Source organism: Colobus angolensis, unplaced genomic scaffold, assembly GCF_000951035.1.
Source record: "Colobus angolensis palliatus isolate OR3802 unplaced genomic scaffold, Cang.pa_1.0 Scaffold183, whole genome shotgun sequence".
Taxonomy (NCBI): domain Eukaryota; kingdom Metazoa; phylum Chordata; class Mammalia; order Primates; family Cercopithecidae; genus Colobus; species Colobus angolensis.
In genome coordinates this window covers 226,159-243,542 of record NW_012114966.1, presented here as the reverse complement: position 1 = coordinate 243,542, position 17,384 = coordinate 226,159, and the positions used below count along the sequence as shown (strand labels likewise).

The window sequence follows — 17,384 nt, the reverse complement described above, 5'->3', positions numbered from 1 at the left end:
AAAAGAAAGAAAAAGAAAAACACTAAGTTCAATCCTGAGCTCTGCTGTTCCAAAAACAAAAGATCAAAGGAGTCTGAAATGATAGGAATAGTTTTGGTTCAGGCTCCTCTGGACACAGATCCCTTATCAGAGGAAAACATAACTCATGCTAAAAAAAAAAAAAAAAAAAGCTAGGCAAAAATAAGATTTAAAATGGAAGAATAAAACACTCTACGGAAATCCTCAGCATGAGAAGGAAAAACAAATATTCACAGGCAAAATGATGGAATGTTCCCACCAAATGTAAAACAGGCCCAGTCAATGCCATTTATTATACATGTTGAACAGCTTCTAAGACCCAAGGGCTCCCATAATAAGGTTTTGGGGATTTTTTGTTTTGTTTTGTTTTTCATTTTCTTCTTTGCATCAAACCGGTTCTTCCAAAAGCCTGCTCACAAGGAAGACAAAAACAGAAATCCTCAGGAAAATGAAACAAGAAAAGCTGAAACAATCTACACCTGAATGTTAAAAAACTCATCAGACACAAACCACACCAAACACTCATCCCATTTAATTTCCTGTTACATGCTCTGAGGAAGCCAAGAACATCAGGCCCCAGGGCACCAGCTCAGGCCCCCTCTATGTGACAGATTCATGCACACACATCCACACACCATAGAACCAGGCAGAAATACACATGCATGCACAGGTAGCTAGAGAACCATAGGGCGGGATGGGAAAAAGGGCTGGTCAAAGATATGCAATCAACTGGAAACTGGGACCTAGAGAATGCTTCTGTTGCAGGATGAACATGAGTTAAAATTAAAACAAAGGCATAACACAGGATAAAGGTGGGATGCTCAGACAAGAGGATGGATAGATGGAGAGATAAAGATGCAGGGGGAGTTTTGGGAAAGCAGCCTCAGAAGGGGAGGTTTTTCTTTATTGGAAACTCAGGTGGGCAGGGGTCCTATGACTCCAGCGATATACTGAGGCTGAAGCAATATGCCACAGCATTACCTCTGCAATCTGTGCCCTCTCCCAAAGTAGAGGGAAACCAGGAGTCCCACCCTCTATCCCTCCCCATTGACACTCTTAAGAACTTTCCCATCACCCAAAAAGAAATGACCCCCGACTACACACACACACACACACACACACAAAGTTAGGTCCAGCATAGGCCCAAGTTAGGCCAAGCATAGAAAGCCTCAGTAACTCTTCTTGGTAGAACCAAAGCCAGAGAAGCCCATCACAGCTGCCATCTCATCGTCCTCCTCAAATGTCAAGTCCTCCTCAGCCCTCCTTTTCTTCTCCTTCTGTTTCTCTTTCTTGTATGCTTTGGCCTTTTCTTCCTGGAGGGAAAAACCACTCAGAATCAGTTTAGACTCCTCAGCCAAATGTTATTGAAAAAGACATAAGTTTCAAGACTCCCTTCTATCTTTAGGAGAAAGTACTTAAGACAAGTAAAATCTCAAGGACAGAGTAAAAGCCAGAGTAAAAATTATAAAGAATAACAAAAAGAAGTTTTAGCCTCTAGAGAGAAGTTCTCAAGCCTGCACTCCAGTTCTTTTTTTTGAGAGTCTTGTTCTGTCGCCTAGGCTGGAGTGCAGTGGCACAATCTCGGCTCATCGCAACCTCCACCTTCTGGGCTCAAGCAATCCTCCCACCTCAGCCTCCCAAGTAGCTGGGACTACAGGGGTGTGCCACTGCACCCAGCTAATTTTTGTATTTGTAGAGACAGGGTCCCACCATGTTGCTGGGGCTGGCCTTGAACTCCTGGTCTCAAGTGATCCATCCACCTTGGCCTCCCAAAGTGTTGGGATTACAGGCGTGAGCCACTGTGTCTGGCCCCATGTCATTTCTAGTTCCTGACAGGGTTATGACAGCAAAACCATATAATAGCAACTAACATTCTGGGGCATGCAGTACATGCCAGAAATTGCTCTAAGTACTTCATGCATATTATACTAAGATCTCTAATATGGGGATACTGAGGCACAAAGAGGTTACATAACTTGCCCAAGATTCACAGCCAGTAAGTGGAAGAAACAGAATTCTGACCCAGTCAGCCTCATTTCATGGGCCTCTTTAGGACTAGGTACATTTAGTTAATTCCTCTTGTAGTTACAAAAAAAAAGGGTGGAGAAGGCTATGCATGTTGTGGGGGACAGTGGGTATATGGGAAATCTTTATACCTCCTTCTCGATTTTGTTGTAAACCCAAACTGCTCTAAAAAAAGTTAAGTCTTTTAAAAAAATTAAATCAAAGAATACAGATGACACAGTCCTCAACTTATGATGCTCTGACAAGATTTTTCAGTTTTACAATGGTGCAAAACTGACATGCATTTGAAACTGTACTTCAAGTATCCATACAACCATTGTTTTTCACATTCACTACAGTATTCAATAAATTAATGAGATGAATATTTTATTATAGAATAGGTTTTGTGTTAGATAATTTGGGTCAATTATAGGCTAATGTGTTCTGAGCATATTAAGGTAGGCTAGACTAAACTATGGTAGGTTAGGTGTATTATGCATTTTTGACTTAAGATATTTTTAACTTGATGATGGGTTTATCGGTAGGTAACCCCGTGAGAAGTTGAGAAATATCTGTATCGCCAAAATAAATAAATAATAAGGCCCACAGAGTCCAGGAGAAAAAAGTAGTTTCAGAGCCATTTCCTTCAGATCATGAGAATCCTAAACAAAGGCAACAAATGTTTCTGCTAATATACAGAACTCAGGAGATACAACTCTGGGGCTGGGAGTAGGAGTGGGATGAGGACAGGGTCTCCCATGATTCATAATATAAAACTCAAATCTGGGGCAGAGGGGAAGAATAGGAGAGCCTTACCTCTTCTCTGAGCTCCTTCATCCTTTCCTCAAAATCATAATCCTTCTGCTTCTCTTCCATCTTCTTCTTGTTGACCTCAAAACGTTTCTTCACCTGATCCAGGGTGGAACGTTCCACACGCATAGACATGCCCAGGTTTCTCTGATCTGGATGGGGTCAACAGTGAAGAAGGCAAGCTCATTAAAACATCCTCAGCCCCTCAAAAAGTATTTTCCTGATTTCTCTGACATCTTCTCATATGACATCTCATAAAACACACAGCACAAATAATTATGGCTAAAAGAAACTCCCTTGGTCAGCTGGGCCCAGGAGCAGCACATGTTTTGGGTGCTGTTAAAAGCCTCATGGCCTCCAGAATGAGGCCTCTTACCTCATGGCCTCCAGAAATATTACATAATGAAGTAAAAGATGGCCTGTGCTGAAACAACTGGAGAGTTCTAAAAGGGGCATCAAAAAAGAGCCCAACAGAAACTACCTTTCTTACTCCAGCCATCTTTTGATCAGTAAAAAGAAGAGGAAGAAAAAAAAAACCTACCCTTCCATTCCACCCCACCTCCAAAACCCAATTCCAGCCCTAGTCACAAGCTACCTCCAAGCCTTACGTTTCTTTCCATTAATGTGATCCAGAAAGTTGATGGAGTCCTTCACCACACAGTCACAGACATTGCAGTAATATCTAACAGGAAGAAACAGCACCTGAGTCAAATATGGTTTTAAGGATCTTATCATTTTCAACCAAGAAACACAAATTTTTAGGTAAACTTCTTTTTAGAAGTGTTAAGCCTTCATTTTTATAAAGTCTTGGCTCTCGAGAGAGTATAGCAGTCATCCTCCAAGATAGCCTCAGGATGAGCCCCACCCTCTTGGTATTCCTACTCTGTGTAGTCTCTTCCCAATTTCTACTAGAGTTGGTCTGTGTGGCCAACAGAATACGTCAAAAGTAATATCTTCCAAAATTAGGTTATTTTAAAAACCATGCCTTCTGTCTTTGTTTGGGTTACTTGCTCCGGGGAAGCCAGTTGCTTTATTGTGAGCAGTCTTATAGAAAGGTCTATGGGGCAAAGAACTTAGGCTTCCAAACAACAGGCATGTGAGAGAGCTTGGAAGCAGATCCTCCAGCCCCACTTAAGATTCAAATGAATGCAGACCTACCTTGCCAACTCCTTGATTGCAGCTTCATGAAGAGACCCTGAGCCAGAACCACCTAGGTAAGCCACTCCCACATTCCTTACCCAAAGAAACTGTGAGTGGTGTAGTTTATGCTGCTAAGCTTTGGGTTAATTTGTTAATTTACGTAACAATAGATAACTAATACAGACGGGAATGAACAACAGTGGGTTTACTAAGCAGCTCAGAGAAATGTCACTCATTGCTATCTGTGTTGCTCTCCTGCTAGAAAACCTAACTGGAGAGAGAAGCAGTGGGGGGTAAAAGGGTGACAAGCTGTTGTGGGACCCTTCTTCGTATAGGTTATAGTCTTGGAAGAAGGTGTACAATCAGGCATCCATAACAACTACAGCCTTTGCAGCTAGTCTGGAACCTCAAACCCCACTTCTTCACCATTAACAACTCCTAGGCTCTACCTAATTTCTCCCCTAGAAATCTCCTCAGTAGCCCCTTCCTTCATTTCTTCCTCTGACAGATCAAATAATACCTTTTAAAATATTAATAGTAAATCAGAATTGATAACAAGTATAATGGCAATAAAAAAAGTTTGTTTTTTTTTTTTTTTGAGAGAGTCTCGCTCTGTTGCCCAGGCTGGAGTACAGTGGCGTGATCTCGGCTCACTGTAAGCTCTGCCTCCCAGGTTCACACCATTCTCCTGCCTCAGCCTCCAGAGTAGCTGGGACTACAGGCGCCCGCCACCAAGCCCAACTAATTTTTTGTATTTTTAGTAGAGACGGGGTTTCACTGTGTTAGCCAGGATGGTCTTAATCTCCTGACCTTGTGATCCGCCCGCCTCCACCTCTCAAAGTGCTGGGATTACAGGCGTGGTGAGCCACCACACCCAGTCAGCAAAAAAAAAAAATTTTAAATATGTATTAAGTAGTAGTTGCAGTGCTAGTATGATTTTTGTTTGTTTTGTTTTTTAACAAAAAGAGACAGGGTCTCACTGTGTTGCCCAGGCTGGTCTTGAATTCCTGGGCTCAAGCAATCCACCGCCCTGACCTCCCAAATTGCTGGGATTACAGGCGTGGTGAGCCACCACACCCAGCCAGCAAAAAAAAAAAATTTTAAATATGTATTAAGTAGTAGTTGCAGTGCTAGTATGATTTTTGTTTGTTTTGTTTTTTAACAAAAAGAGACAGGGTCTCACTGTGTTGCCCAGGCTGGTCTTGAATTCCTGGGCTCAAGCAATCCTCCTGCTTTGGACTCTCAAAGTGCTGGGATTACAGGCATGAGCCACCGTGCCCAGCCAATTCTAATAATATGAAGAAGCCCAATGAGTGACCACTCCTAGAGACACTATCATGTCAACTTGAGACCTTGGGAGACACAGAAAAACAAATATAAAGATGGAATTACAGGCAAGAAGAACATAATCCTGGGGCCAAGGACCTTCCTCAACACTTCCTAAAACCAAAATTGGTGGCTTAATAGATGCATTCTCGGCTGCAGAGAAAAATGATAAGCAACTTACCCTCCCATCTCAGATTGAGGGGTTGTCTTGGTAATGACAATTGTCTTCCCAAGCTTGGATTCCAAGTCCACCTTGTAGTCCCTATGTCGTAAAAGCTCTCGCTTGACAGGCTGCACTGGTTTTCCTGAAACATAATGGGGAAGGAAGTCCCTTCAATATTACAGCTCCTCAACCACAAAGGAAAAAAAATGCATGAAACCCAAAATTCAGGTCTACTCTCATTTCAAAATGATTCCTGAAAGAAAGGATGCAACAGACACTTAAAGTAGCAGCTGGGGAGAATCTCAACACAGGAAAAAATCGTAGGCAATCCCCAATTTTCTACAGCTTTTCTCCACTTCAAAGCCAGCCAATCCAAAAGCAGTATGTTTTATATTCATTGATTAACTGAATTGTGGGGGAGAATTTCTGAAGTGTTACTAGAAGCAACTTTTTCAAAACAGGAGCAAGGATATTCAAGAATACTTTCAGGCAGATACCCTAGGCATAACAGAAAGGAACCTTCTGAGAGCTGGGCAAATTTATAAAAGGGGACCAACATTTAGGAAATGCCTGTTACATGTCAAGCACTATTTATTTTACATGTTACATAAAAACTGAAAGAGTTAGTGAATGCAAGGTGGCCTGGAGGTAAAGGGAAAAAAGAATGTACACGTTTGAAACAGATGACAAAACAAGACATTTCTTTATGCAATCTCTTAACCAGGAGAGAAGCACCAAGTCCCTGACGTACAAGGCACAGAGAAACAGCACTACTAAGCACTAGCTGAAACAATCACAGATCCTGGAAAGTACCCCGGCTTTTCTCAGACTATATGGGAGGGTCTTGATTGGTCCAGGAATGTTCTCTCCCTTAAGAAATTTCAAGGGAAAGAGGGGGGGGGTCACTGATAGCGGTAATGCACAGTAGCAAAATACTCCACTTAACTTCTCTGTCACTACAAAGGATTCCGTTATCTTCTCTGTACTTCAGGAAAGCATTAAACGAGCCAAGCAAAGGGTGGGCAAGGAAGCGGAGTAAAATAGAGCTGAAGAGCATCTCAAAACTACTTACTTCAGCCCACCTCCTCGCTCTCATTGTGTAAATGTAGAAACCTAGGCCGAGGGAAGCAACACTCTGCCAGAGCTTAACCGCGTGGGAAGGCAGCGCACTTCAACTCCCACCCGCTCTCCATCATCGCATCGCCTCTGTGATACCCATAGCCCTTGATGTAGTTAGCACCCACCATCTTTCTTTTCTCTCTCTTCTGTGAGCCTCTTCTCGGCGAGTTTCTCGTATTCATCTTTGTCCCACTTTCGGCGAAAGTCCAAGTTTTTTGTCTGTGGAGGGGAAAAAGCGTCAAGATCCGTCGCCGTGTCCGGACCCCTAAAGAAGCAGGGAACCGCGCCCTCGCTGTCCAGGCGGCTACAGAACCTTTTGAAAGCGAAGCCTCTTTGGACTGCATGAGAAGGCTGGGGTAGCCTCAGGACCCCCAACCCGAGAAACCTCCATGATTCCACTGACCCTTTGCCAAGGCCTATACTGGGGAGTTCTTGAACCTGGACCCTGGGATCTCGAGGAGATATCGGAAAGCCGGTCGGGTGCAGGAGTTTGTCTCCATCCAGGTCCGAAAAACCATTCCCCACCCAGCAAAACCTCCTCCTCAGACACAACACCTACCCCGCTGCCCGACGCCATCTTCACAGCGAAGTGAATGGCGAGCTGAAAAATGCCGTAAAAAGCGGCTTGGAGCCGTAAGGCAAGATTGCCCTCCAATAAGCTTGGAGTCTTGTGTTCCAAACGAGCTAAGGACTGGAGGGCTTCTAAAACAGGCTTGTTGGCCCCGCCTCTGCTCCAAGGAGACAGCGCAGGCGCAAGAGGAGTATGAAGCAACACGGAAGTAAGGGCGCCTGCAAGCGTTTTTTGCCTTGGATTTCAAACTAAGCATTGAAGGGTCAAGATTTAGTTCAACTATTTTACAAACAAGGAAACTGAGGTTCGAAAATCTGTGGTCTCTGATCTAGTCTAGCAACTTTGCGTCCACTGCCAAGAATTCGTAAACCTTTTTTTAAGGCCGAAGCGCCATTAGGAGGTCTAGATGCCTCTCATTCACCTGCATGCACTAGCGGTATGACCCTAAACTACACCGAAGCGTTTGCAACAGAGGTACCCTTCCCGACGCACATATAAAAAACATGTTTTGCACTTGTGCTCTTTTCCTTGAAGCAATGCTATCACACTTTACTTCACTCATTTTTCCATCACCTGGGGAACTTTATAGTAGAACATAATTTAATCAGCATAATTGGATTTGGAAAGGCCAGTCATCAACAACACTCTAGAGTGAAGCACTGTGGCATACCGGCTCACTATATGTTGATTTTTAGCAATAAAACTACCTCTTGGCCAGGCGCGGTGGCTCATGCCTGTAATCCCAGCACTTTGGGAGGCTGAGGTGGGTGGATTATGAGGTCAGAGTTCAAGACCAGCCTGGCCAATATGGTGAAACCCTGTCTCTACTAAAAATACAAAAATTAGCTGGCTACTCGGGAGGCTGAGGAAGGAGAATCTCTTGAACCCGGGTGGCGGAGTTTGCAGTGAGCCGAGATCATGCCACTGCACTCTAGCCTGGGGGACAAAGCAAGACTCCATCTAAAAAAAAAAAACAAAAAACAAAACTACCTCTTGAGAAGACGGGGAAAGAGGGAGAAACTGGCTGCCCATCACTGAATACAGAAGCATCATCCCAGGGAGGTTACTCCTGCCTCACAGAATTCTCTAGTGTACACTCAAGCATTTTCTATAGTCTATGCAAACCAAGCCCTTGATAACAATAACAAATTACCCAAACTACTATACTTAATATTTTATTTAACATGTTATCCAACCACTTCTAGAACAGCCTCCACGGCATGGCATGGAATAGTTAGAGCAGTGATTCTGGCACAGGAAATGGTCTCCAAAATCTCAAAATATCAGATCTCCACCTTGTCAAGTCATCTATTAAGTTCAATGTTCAAGATTATTAAGCATAAAGCCCCACTCTTCTATTATTAGCAATGCATGGGCTAGAGAGATGTCAAATCAACATGGGTACTGCCATGCCCTTAGGATAGCATCTGTCCTCAAACAAAGCTGAAAGCAGCCATTGCCCCTCTTTGCTGTCTTCCAAAAACTCCCCAGACAGGCCAATGGCTGGTTGTGGACAAATTCACCAGAATCTGGTTCCGTAGCTACAGTAGAAGGCTAAGTATCTGGCTTCTGATCTCAATGGTTCAGAATCCTCAGCCTGAGGTGACTCTCCCAGAGCCTTGCTCACAGCAACAATCTCAGTACCTCTTGACAACATTCAGTGGCATTTCAAATTTGCCTCTGCAGCTACAGCATGTCTCTTTCACATACCAGCCATCTGCACCCATGCAGAATAGCTGCTCACACTACCCAAGGAGTCCTCAGGGTCTTCTACAGTTCTGTACCCAGGAAGGATGGAGGAGGCAGAAGGTACTTGTCACCCATCCTGGCCAGTTGTTGTGAAGTCCATCACTCAATTCCAGAGGAACTCAGTTCTAGAGGAAACCTTTTCTACAAAGAGCAGCAGATGGGAATCAGGCAAGGATTAAGACTCAGACAGTCGGTTCTGAATTTCAGCCACAAGATTTTCCCGTTTAATGGCCACCTGAAACATAAGAGAATCCTCATGTGATAAACTAGAAAGTGATACTAGCTCTTAGCCACTGTTTTTCCAGATTTGTTTTACTCTGCATCCTGCTCCCATTACTTACACAACCAGAAGGGAGTAGTGTGGGTTGACCTGAAGAATGTATACCCTCAAGACGAAAGGGATTCAAACACCTCATCTATGTCTATTATGTTGATTAGTCTCAAAATACCCATTCGGATTTCATTTGTCTTTCTTCTGGCCACCCAGCCAATACTCACAGGCTGCAGTGGTCATCTGGAGTGGGTGTTTGTTCATCTCTACCACTATTAACCATGAAGATAATTTCTCAGCCAGAAGATGCATATTTCTTACAAAATCTGGGAAAGGCAGAAACAATTCGTCCCTTCTATTTCTGCTGCTGCCACTCACCTCCTCTCTGCTGGCCACTGAACGGATCTTGATGACCCCTTCTTTCAGTTCTTGCTCACCAATAATGACCACCAGTGGAATGCCTGTGCTCTCACAATAGTGCAGCTGGGTTAATAGTTTGGGGTTGTTCTTGTATAGCATCTCTGCCTGAAAAGGATCAAGATAGAGTAAGGGACTTAGAAGCAAACACAGCAACAAACCTCAGGAACATGGATATCTAAGGAAGTCAGAGATAAATGGCTAGTCCTCCCACCCTAAAAAGCCACTCTAGTAGCTAGTAGACTAAAAAGGTCTTGAGTTCCACCCTAGACATAAGGTAGATATAGCCCTGGGTCCTAAATTCCACACATACCCAGATGGCTCAGATATCAGCTTCACCATACCTTGATTCCAGCATCCCAAAGCTCTGTAATAAGTTTCAACCGTTCTTGGAGAAAGTTCTTCTGTGGTGTAGCCACAAACACTTGAGTCTCTGTAGTCCGCACCTTCTCACCTTTGGTCTAATAAGAGTGAAGAAAGTGAAACTAATAAAAAACCTCCTTTCCACCAGCAGTTCCAAAAATCAAGACAAAAAGAATCATCAGAAAACCACTCCAACTACACCTCCAGAAACAAGAGGGATTTTAGGCCTCCAGCCCCATCTCACACTACCTAGGACTTACCTTCATCCTCTGCTCCACAATGTAGAAGATTCGTTCAACCCCAATGCTGAGTCCCACACATGGCACCTTGTGGCCCTTGGGGTCAAACATGCCCACCAGCCCGTCATAGCGCCCACCAGCAGCCACACTGCCCACATTCAGGGGCTCCTCCCCAGCCTGAGTTGGGGTCTGCAGCAGCACTGCTTCATAGATCACTCCTGTATAGTAGTCTAGGCCCCGAGCCAGGCTGAGGTCAAAGGAGATCTGTGGGGACAAGGCTACAGTCAGTCCCAAACTAGACTCAGGACCCTGAGAGCCCTAGAGCTCAGCAGGAGGTCCATCTGCAATTCAGCTTACCTTCTCAGCAATTCCAAATAAAGTCAGGTATTCAAATAGCAGCTTCAGGTCTCCCAGGCCCTCCAGGGCCTGCTTGTTCTGGGACAGTCTGGGGTCCTGAAACATTTGCTCTACCAGGGATACCCCACCTGGAGAGAAATAAAGTATCTGCTGTTCACTCAGATGTGTTTCATTTAAAATTATCCCTGATGTGCTCTAGCTAGTCTTCCTCATTTTCTTAAAAAAAAAAAAAAAAAGATGATCCCAGTCTCACATGACAAGACCCTCCTCCTTTACCTCTAGCTTTGCCATCTGAAGACACAAAGTCATTACAATAAGTAAAAGAAATTAAATTCAGGACAGGCCCAGAAGCTTAGCATATCTACAGAAAGGAGTTGTTTCAGAGGTAGAATTTGAGCACATGTCACCTTTAGCCTGGTTCTATCACAGCTCTGAAAACCCTGGTTCTTACCATGACATTGGACATAGTCCCCAATTCGATCAGCCACCTCAGGAGCCAGGCCTTTCTTCGCCACCATCTCATGTCTCACATCTTTCCAAGCCATCTGCATAAACAGCCAAACGTTAGCCCAGCCCCAAGATCTTTCTTTCTCAAACTGGAAAAGGACAACTCACTTCCATTCAGTATATACATCACAAGTAGCTAACTGTATTCTCCGCAAAGTCAGAGACAGCTTAAGAAATCCAGTCACGGCCGGGCGCGGTGGCTCAAGCCTGTAATCCCAGCACTTTGGGAGGCCAAGACGGGCGGATCAGGAGGTCAGGAGATCGAGACCATCCTGGTTAACATGGTGAAACCCCGTCTCTACTAAAAAAAATACAAAAAAACTAGCTGGGCGAGGTGGCGGGCGCCTGTAGTCCCAGCTACCCAGGAGGCTGAGGCAGGAGAATGGCGTAAACCCAGGAGGCGGAACTTGCAGTGAGCCGAGATCCGGCCACTGCACTCCAGCCTGGGCGACAGAGGGAGACTCCGTCTCAAAAAAAAAAGAAATCCAGTCACAATCCCCACTGTATAGCATGACTCAGATCTTCCTTCATATGCCTCCTTACTTTCCTCCCCAAAATAGCCCACTTCCAGCCACAATCTCCTTATTTTTCACTAGTGGTATGGATTTGAGGGCAGGGCAGAAACTAGATAGGGTCTACTGAAGCATGTTTTCTTTGTTACCTTGTCTAGTTTATCTATGGAGGAGCAGATGGCACGGAACTTGCTTTCAGGAACACCACAGGCAGCAAACATCCCATCCACAATCCGCCGGTCATTTACCTGAGAACTCAATGTCAATGACCCAAGTGCTTGTCAATGCCCTTCCACGCAAAACAATGACAGTACCTACTTTCCTGACATATAAAAAGGATGGAAATTTCACAGGAAGAGTACAGACATATAGGAAATACAACAGCTTTACTAGGAAAGTCCTAGAGTTGCAGGCTTAAGGGTTGGAGTCACCCAAGTTTGGGACTTGTGTAAACACTATTAGGCCAAATTCAGACTTCTCCCACAGTTCTCGGCCCTGGCCTCACCTTAATGAGAAAGTCTCCCAACTGCAATCCACTTAGGATTTCACACATGATCTTCAAACACTCTGCATCAGGGATCATAGGGTCAAACTGACCAGCAATGTCAAAATCCTACAGCAAAGAAAAAGATGGGAAAAAACTTCCATTATCCAGCCAATTTCAAGGTTGTGGCCCCTAGAACTATCAAACTGTGCTGCTACCATCAGGTCACTTACACACTGGCAGAACTCCCTGTAGCGGCCTTGGACTATGGTTGGGCTCTCTCGCCGCCACACCTTTCCAACGTGGTAACGTTTCATCTTCTTCACCTTATTCATGGCCAGATAACGAGCAAAGGGAACCTCACATAAATGGGTTAAGGAAGAGAAATACTGCATCCAAAGCTTAGGCCCAGTATACAGACATTAGGGAGGACTGGGCCTATATCAACTGGATCTCATCCACTAGCGTGAGAACAAGGACCTTCCCTTTTTTCCACTATCCCCAAGGTCTAGCAGTGCTTGGAATTCAATATATATTGAAATCCCAAATGAAGGAATCTCACCTAGCATAACTGTAAGTTCAGCAGAAAGCAAGGGAAGTAGAGACAGAAGTGACCCAAGAACTAACTTCAGGTCTGGGCCATTTCTGCTTCAGAACTTGGATTTGCCTAACAACTTCTAAGCTACTGTTTCTGAAAGTGCAGGGAAAGGACTACATGCATCTTAATTACCCACAATGCTTGTTTAAAATGCAGGTTGTAGGCCAGATGCGGTGACCTGTAACCCCAGCACTTTAGGAGGCCAAGGTGGGAGGATCACTTGAAACGAGGAGTTTACAACCAGCCTGGGCAACAAAGACACCCATCTCCACAAAATCTTTTTTTTTTTGAGACAGAGTTTTGCTTTTGTCACTCAGGCTGGAGTGCAATGGCGCAATCTCAGCTCACTGCAACCTCTGCCTTCTGGGTTCAAGTGATTCTCCTGCCTCAGCCTCGCTAGTAGCTGGGATTACAGGCGCCCGCCACCACGCCTGGCTAACTTTTTAGGTCAAAAGAGATCTGTGGGGACAAGGCTACAGTCAGTCCCAAACTAGACTCAGAAACTGACAGCCCCAGAGCTCAGCAGGACCTCAGTAGAGATGGGGTTTCACTATGTTGGCCAGGCTGGTCTTGAACTCCTGACCTCTGGTGATCCACCTGCCTCGGCCTCCCGAACTGCTGGGATTACAGGTGTTTGCCACCGTGCCTGGCCAAAAAACAATTTTTAAATACAAATTATTGAGCCCCATTCCAGCTACAGAATTAGCTAAGAATCTCTGGGACTGCAGCCAAATGTCTGTGCTTCTGCAAGCTCCCCCAAAGGATTATGATACACATTAGAGTTAAATGATAGGGCTCCAGGCTACGCTCCTGTAGCAGAACTGCATTCTGGGAGAAACTAGAAGTCTAGGCTGCTGCCAGTGGACCTCTAAGATCCCAAAGTCACTCTCTCTACTTTTGTCAGAGAAAGCCCTCTGGATTTGGAAAGAGACAGGTGAGGCTCCAGTATTCAAAAGGATACAGTAAGGTCATAGCGGAGGGACAACAGCTCTCCACCTTGATCCTTCAGATCATACATGAGCCCAGAGTCCTCTCCATACTTCTCAGTCAGTATTTCCTATAGGGGTCAAACAGAATGAGCCACAATTCAAAGGATGACTCCAAAACACAGATGAGAAGCCCTTTGGGACACTTAAGTCCAGTGAAGAAGTGAATGAGGTTGCATGTACTCTTTCTTCTCCCCTTACCTTCAGCTCAAATGCTGGGGTATCCATCCCCTTTGCTCCATGACGTTTAAAGCAGCTGATAACCAAATCAAGAATTTTCTCCCTCACAACCATATGTTGAGGACTAAGATCCCTGGTACCCTGGAAACCAAAAGCAGCCACAGTGAAAACAAAAACAAAAAATAAGTCCATTTCAGACAAGGAGTTAAAGGACACTTATTATGTAATCTCAGGTCTGGAGCTGAAATCTACTGAGTTCAAATGAGTGTGAGCCCCACCTAGTATCTCAAGAATAGTATATATTTTTAAAATGTAAAGGACATTAAAAGGGGTCAGAGAGACATGCAAGGCAGAAGTCAGTCCTCCAAGACACTCTAATGGGATAGGGTAGGCAGAAAGTATTACCTTTGGGATCTTGATAATAAAATTTGGTTTCTCTTGATGTGCTTTCAGTTGGGATGTTAACACTGCCTCTGCAACCTGGCAGAAGAATGAATGTGAGAAGTGGCTCCTCTGGACACTGGCCAGACCTGTGGCATCTCTGACCCTGTTGACCATCAACCTGCAAAGACTCTTCACCCTGAGCAACAGGAAGCCAAAGCACCATTTCATCTATCCCAATCTCAGTCCCACCCCAAAGAACCCATGTTGTATCTACAATTATATGTGTAATATATATGAGGTCAGGTCTTCACCACACAAGATTCCTCATTGTATATGGATTTTTTTTTTTTTTTTTTTGGAGACCGAGTCTCAGTCTGTTGCCCAGGCTGGAATGCAGTGGCACAATCTCGGCTCACTGCAACCTCCACATCCCGGTTCAAGCAATTCTCCTGCCTTAGCCTCCCGAGTAGCTGGGACTACAGGCGTGCCACCACCACGCCCAGCTAATTTCTGTATTTTTAGTAGAGATGGGGTTTCACCATGTTGGCCAGGCTGATCTTGAACTCCTGACCTCGTGATCCACCCACCTCGGCCTCCCAAAGTGCTGGGATTACAGACATGAGCCACTGCGCTCAGCCGGATTTTTAATATTCTCAAATACTTTAAGAATCTGAGAATAATGAAGGCACTGAACAACCCACCACTACCAATATCAACCATTCAGGGGTAGGGATTATGATGATCTTCTCCAGGTCACGGTTCCTACTGAAACAGCAAAAATAATTTTTTTTTTTTTTTCCAGATGGAGTCTTGCTCTGTTGCTCAGGCTGGAGTGCAGTGGCATGATCTCAACCCCTGCAACCTCTGCCTCTCGCGTTCAAGCGATTCTGTCTCAGCCTCCCGAGTACCTGGGATTACAGGCGTATGCCACCATGCCCGGCTAATTTTTGTATTTTTAGTAGAGATGGGATTTCACCCCTGGTGAGGCTGGTCTCAAAATCCTGACCTCAGGTGATCGACCCCCCTTGGCCTCCCAAAGTGATGGGATTACATGCATGAGCCACTGCACCTGGCCAAAAAAATAAGAATTTTTAATAAGGTAGCACTAGTTATCAGGTTTAGAGATAGGAAAACTGTAACTTGAAGACAGGGAACCAGCTCAAGGACACAGAACAAGCCTGCGGAATGAAAAGATATGGATTTCTTGAATGAACTAAAAAACTCAGACTGGTAAGATGCTGTGATTGAATATTAATAAAAGACCTGAGCCCTATTGTTCACGATAGCGCAAAGCATCTGCTAAGAGGGCATCAGAATCTTTCTGAAGTAAGGCAAAACTTAATCAGTGGCATTACCAGCAAGCTGTATGCCCTTCCAAAAATAGAGGATGTGGTGGTTCCATACTATGGCGATTATCTGTCCCAAGAGAAGTCCAAGTTCAAGTCCACAATCCCTTATCTGCAATTCCAACATCCCAAACTCTCTGACATCTGAAAATGTTTTTCTGAGATTCATTTTGAGGTAAATTCTAAAGCGAACTCAGTTTACTTCTGGTCTTTAGTCATCTCATTTATTAGGAATATTCATACATTTTGCTTAAAAATATTACTGTTTGAGTCCAAGAGTTTCAGGAAAAAGTGTGGATATGAATTAAAATACACCCTTACTACATATCCATGTAAAACTCATTTATTTAATCTTGCAGCCTCCGTTTCCTCAACTGCAGAATGGAAATAAAAACTCCGACCTCTCAAGATTGCTCCAAGGATTAAATGACCAGGCATCCAAATCGCTTAGTTCAGTGTCAGTACATAGTGGGCACTCGATAAAAACCTGTTGTAACACTACTGGAATACACGCCGCGAGTCTATGCTTTCAGATCTGGAGGTCCTGCTGGGACAGACCAGAGATAACTACGTCTCGCTCACCTGGCTTTGGCAACGGACCGCCCCGGTGCAAGAAGCGCAGGGAGGTCGCAGGAGCTGGCTGAGCAGCGCAGCCCAGGCCCTCCAGGGAAGAAGTCCGAGCAGGGGCATCGCGCGGCAGGACGCCAGCTTTCCGGGGCAGGAACAAAAGGCCTGGGAAGGAGGCGGGTCGGACTCCAGGAAGGGTGGAGGGCACGCCAAGGCTGAACCCGGGCACCAGGCAAAACTCGGCCGTTTGCGCACCTCACCAGTCACGAAGGCTGAGGTGGGATCTTCCCAAGTTCCCTTAGCAGCCAGTTTCGGCACTTCCGGCAGGAGCCGGAAATAATTTTTGTGCTCGGCGGAGGCTCTCTAGGCGTGCGACCCGGCGACTCGATAGCCGGAAGTCATCCTTGCTGAGGCTGGGCCACTATCGCAGGTCTAGGCAGCAGTGGGTTCAAGTGGACAGCCGGGATGGCAGAGCGTGCGGCGCTGGAGGAGCTGGTGAAACTTCAGGGAGAGCGCGTGCGAGGCCTCAAGCAGCAGAAGGCCAGCGCCGAGCTGGTAAGACTTAGGTAGCAGGGGAGGGCCAAGGCAAAGCCTGGGAGGACGTCAAGCCAGGTTGTTCGGGACATAGGATAGGGATGTGAGGGAAACGACCAAGCTTGTAGGGAGGAGAGTGGGCTGCGTGGGGAGGCATCCGGGGTGGGTCCTGAGAAAAACAAAGCTAGGCCTGAGCAGAGAGATCCTGATGAGGGAGGAATATTGAATGAATGGCGGGGGAGGCAGGAGACTGACAGATGGTTAGCTCAGCGCCTTCTTTCCCTCCACAGATCGAGGAGGAGGTGGGAAAACTCCTGAAACTGAAGGCGCAGCTGGGTCCTGATGAAAGCAAACAGAAGTTTGTGCTCAAAACCCCCAAGGTAATATCATTCCTGTAGGGAGCCACTGAGAAAGTCTCTAACTCTACTCACGGGGCGCTTATGTCTGCCTCCTTAAACCAGGTCATTGAGGAGGATCTGAAATACTGCAGAGGAGAGGACAGTCGCCCTGGGCGCTGGGCTGGATTGGACTCTACCTGAGTCATTCTGGGGTGGCAAAGTGATGGCAGAAGCTAGGCCAGCTGGGTGATCAGGGGAGTCAGCCTGCTGCTGCTACTCCTTTGTTCATTCAGTAAATGTGTATTTAGCGCTGTGTCTCTAGCACTATACAAAGCACTTAATATATACCATGGTGGACAATATAGCCTACTTTCATGGAACTTACATTCTACTGAAGGAGA

The 17,384-nt window shown here is 45.4% G+C and overlaps 3 protein-coding genes across 12 annotated transcripts in view; 1 reads left to right on the top strand and 2 right to left on the bottom strand.

Moving 5' to 3' along the window:
- Window positions 1–283: 283 nt before the first annotated feature.
- On the bottom strand, window positions 284–7,278 carry ZMAT2 (zinc finger, matrin-type 2). The gene is made up of 6 exons (XM_011939656.1): window positions 7,140–7,278; window positions 6,706–6,799; window positions 5,480–5,603; window positions 3,441–3,514; window positions 2,839–2,984; window positions 284–1,331 (listed from the first exon to the last, which is right to left on the bottom strand). Exons 1-6 carry the CDS (start codon window positions 7,155–7,157, stop codon window positions 1,188–1,190), a joined length of 600 nt encoding a protein of 199 aa, XP_011795046.1. The 5' UTR covers window positions 7,158–7,278; the 3' UTR covers window positions 284–1,187.
- A 1,032-nt stretch (window positions 7,279–8,310) lies between these two features.
- On the bottom strand, window positions 8,311–16,456 carry HARS2 (histidyl-tRNA synthetase 2, mitochondrial). 4 transcript variants are annotated; one of them, XM_011939657.1, is made up of 14 exons: window positions 16,127–16,428; window positions 14,377–14,394; window positions 14,220–14,294; window positions 13,836–13,955; window positions 13,610–13,705; window positions 12,284–12,409; window positions 12,072–12,179; window positions 11,716–11,814; window positions 10,999–11,092; window positions 10,548–10,675; window positions 10,212–10,454; window positions 9,933–10,049; window positions 9,550–9,696; window positions 8,311–9,135 (listed from the first exon to the last, which is right to left on the bottom strand). In XM_011939657.1, the coding sequence occupies exons 1-14, from the start codon at window positions 16,232–16,234 to the stop codon at window positions 9,076–9,078; spliced, it is 1,539 nt and encodes a 512-aa protein (XP_011795047.1). In that variant the 5' UTR covers window positions 16,235–16,428; the 3' UTR covers window positions 8,311–9,075. The 4 variants fall into 4 exon arrangements, with proteins under 4 accessions (XP_011795047.1, XP_011795048.1, XP_011795049.1 ...); XM_011939658.1 differs by lacking the exon at window positions 14,377–14,394 and having other exon boundaries at window positions 16,127–16,450; XM_011939659.1 differs by lacking the exons at window positions 14,220–14,294; window positions 14,377–14,394 and having other exon boundaries at window positions 16,127–16,450.
- The window catches only part of HARS (histidyl-tRNA synthetase), a 16,653-nt gene continuing 15,062 nt past the window's right edge, over window positions 15,794–17,384 (top strand). For 6 of the 7 annotated variants that reach the window (XM_011939662.1, XM_011939667.1, XM_011939665.1 and 3 more), the window contains exons 1-2: window positions 15,794–16,666; window positions 16,936–17,025. In XM_011939662.1, coding sequence (XP_011795052.1) covers window positions 16,577–16,666; window positions 16,936–17,025 — 180 coding nt within the window. In that variant the 5' untranslated portion in view covers window positions 15,794–16,576. The remainder of the gene's footprint in view (window positions 16,667–16,935; window positions 17,026–17,384) is intronic. The other variant, XM_011939663.1, reaches the window with a different exon arrangement.